Genomic DNA, 1,739 nt, shown 5'->3' on the forward strand with positions numbered 1-1,739 from the left:
TGTTTGAAACATTTACCCCAGAACTGATTTTTACCTTTTTAATGTTTGATGACCTAATTTCAGATATAATAACATAAAATCAAACTGGTTGGTTTTATTATAATGCAACCATTTATTTCAAAGGTTCTAACAGAAAGCAAACAATCCATGAAGCTTAGATATATAAATGCATTAAAATTTGTCAGTGCTTGGTAATGAAGACTTTCAGAGGATAAATTCTACTTGATAGTTCTAGGAAAATGAATTCTGGAAGCTACTGGTATATGAAAATCTTTTCTTACAAATATTAAAACACTGACACATAATGGGAAGAAACAAGTAACATTCCACTGCCATTATATCATAATGTATTTGGTAAAATATATTTTTAACCTGAGATGGTGAGGATAGAACACATTATAGCTGCAACTGCAGTCATTTAATTTACCTTGAATAGATTGTCTTCATATTGAAATAGCTGCTTATGGTTACATTTTGACCTTCAAAGGACACACGCATCCTATGTAGCTGCTGCATAGGGCTCAATGCCTAATCACACTGCCAATCAAAATACAGTAAAGCAACCACATTCTGTTCCAAAACGAATTCTGCCTCTGTTGCAGAGGTATTTATAAAGTGTACTTGGTTACATGAACTAAGTCTTCTGTATTTTAATAACATGGGCTTCTGTTTCTTAGAATAATTTCGGTATAATTATATTTCTATTTGTAAAATGTCATGGTTTCTCAGCACTGTATCTATTACTGTTTTACTTTCTATTACTGTTCACACTGCATTTGCAGATTCATGATTCCTCTTCTCCTCAGACTGATCATTTTGGCTTTGCTTATGTTAACAGTTCATCGGCTCAGCAGAACACCACCGTTCACTTGGATAATGGTGAATATTGGTCCAACCGTGCAGCTGTGTATAAAGGAAAACCCCACAGAGCTATCTTTGAAGACAGCCTGGAGAAAATATACAGAAACATGTACAAAAAAGCTTGTGGCACCATTTCAAAAAGAAAAATACCCTCCTGATAGCAATACCACCAGAAATGTACAGTGCACAAGGTTACTATTTTTAATGAGAATTATTTTTGTGTAACAAATATTTGTACTCTATTTTTTAACATGGATTGTTCACTGGGAAGAACTCTTCTGGGCTAGTGGGGCTTTGAGGCTGGGACCCCAAAAGCAAAATTTTAAAATAAAAAGAAAATCTGAAACAATTAAAGTTAAGCAGGCGCATTGTTCCCTTAAGAAGCTAGGATGGTGCTATTTCACCCACCCCCTCTTCGTCCTTTTCAGTTCTGAAGCAGGCGCTGAGTAAAGTGGATGCTCCTATCAGTCATCAGTGCAGGCTTTGATTGCAGCCAACTCTGTTTCAGTTATTAGCAATTTAAATATAAGTGGTTGAAAGTGAAACCTGCCCCAGTGTTTAAAGAGCTAGTGAGATGATCATAGTACAAGACTATCTGTTTGGAGGGATTTTTTTAGAAGGATAATGTCTGCTCATTCCAGGTCTAGAAATGGAGAAGGGAAAAATTCTGATACAGTAGTAACCCTGTAGCTGTGTTGAAAGTGTTTCTCAGCACTCTCAGCCAGGAAATTTCTATTACTGGCAAGCTCTTTTGAAAAGAACTATCTATATATTATAAGAAAACATCTCTTCTTCATGCATCCCAATGTAACGCTGTCTAAAAGTTTCCAGGATCACTTTCGGAGCTCGTCGCTAGAGCCAGATGCCCCATGCAAGCA

General features: G+C 36.2%; 1 protein-coding gene across 1 annotated transcript in view; it reads left to right on the forward strand.

Annotated features, from left to right (window-relative positions):
* Positions 1-1,323, forward strand: part of LOC112118974 (spermatogenesis-associated protein 6) — a 60,877-nt gene extending 59,554 nt beyond the window's left edge. Inside the window, exon 12 of the mRNA XM_026651877.1 lies at positions 783-1,323. Within this exon, the coding sequence (XP_026507662.1) occupies positions 783-1,019 (237 nt within the window). The 3' untranslated portion in view covers positions 1,020-1,323. The remainder of the gene's footprint in view (positions 1-782) is intronic.
* The last annotated feature ends 416 nt before the right edge of the window (positions 1,324-1,739 follow it).

This window comes from Terrapene carolina, unplaced genomic scaffold, assembly GCF_002925995.2.
Source record: "Terrapene carolina triunguis isolate 2854851 unplaced genomic scaffold, T_m_triunguis-2.0 Scaffold104, whole genome shotgun sequence".
In the NCBI taxonomy this organism is placed as follows: domain Eukaryota; kingdom Metazoa; phylum Chordata; order Testudines; family Emydidae; genus Terrapene; species Terrapene triunguis.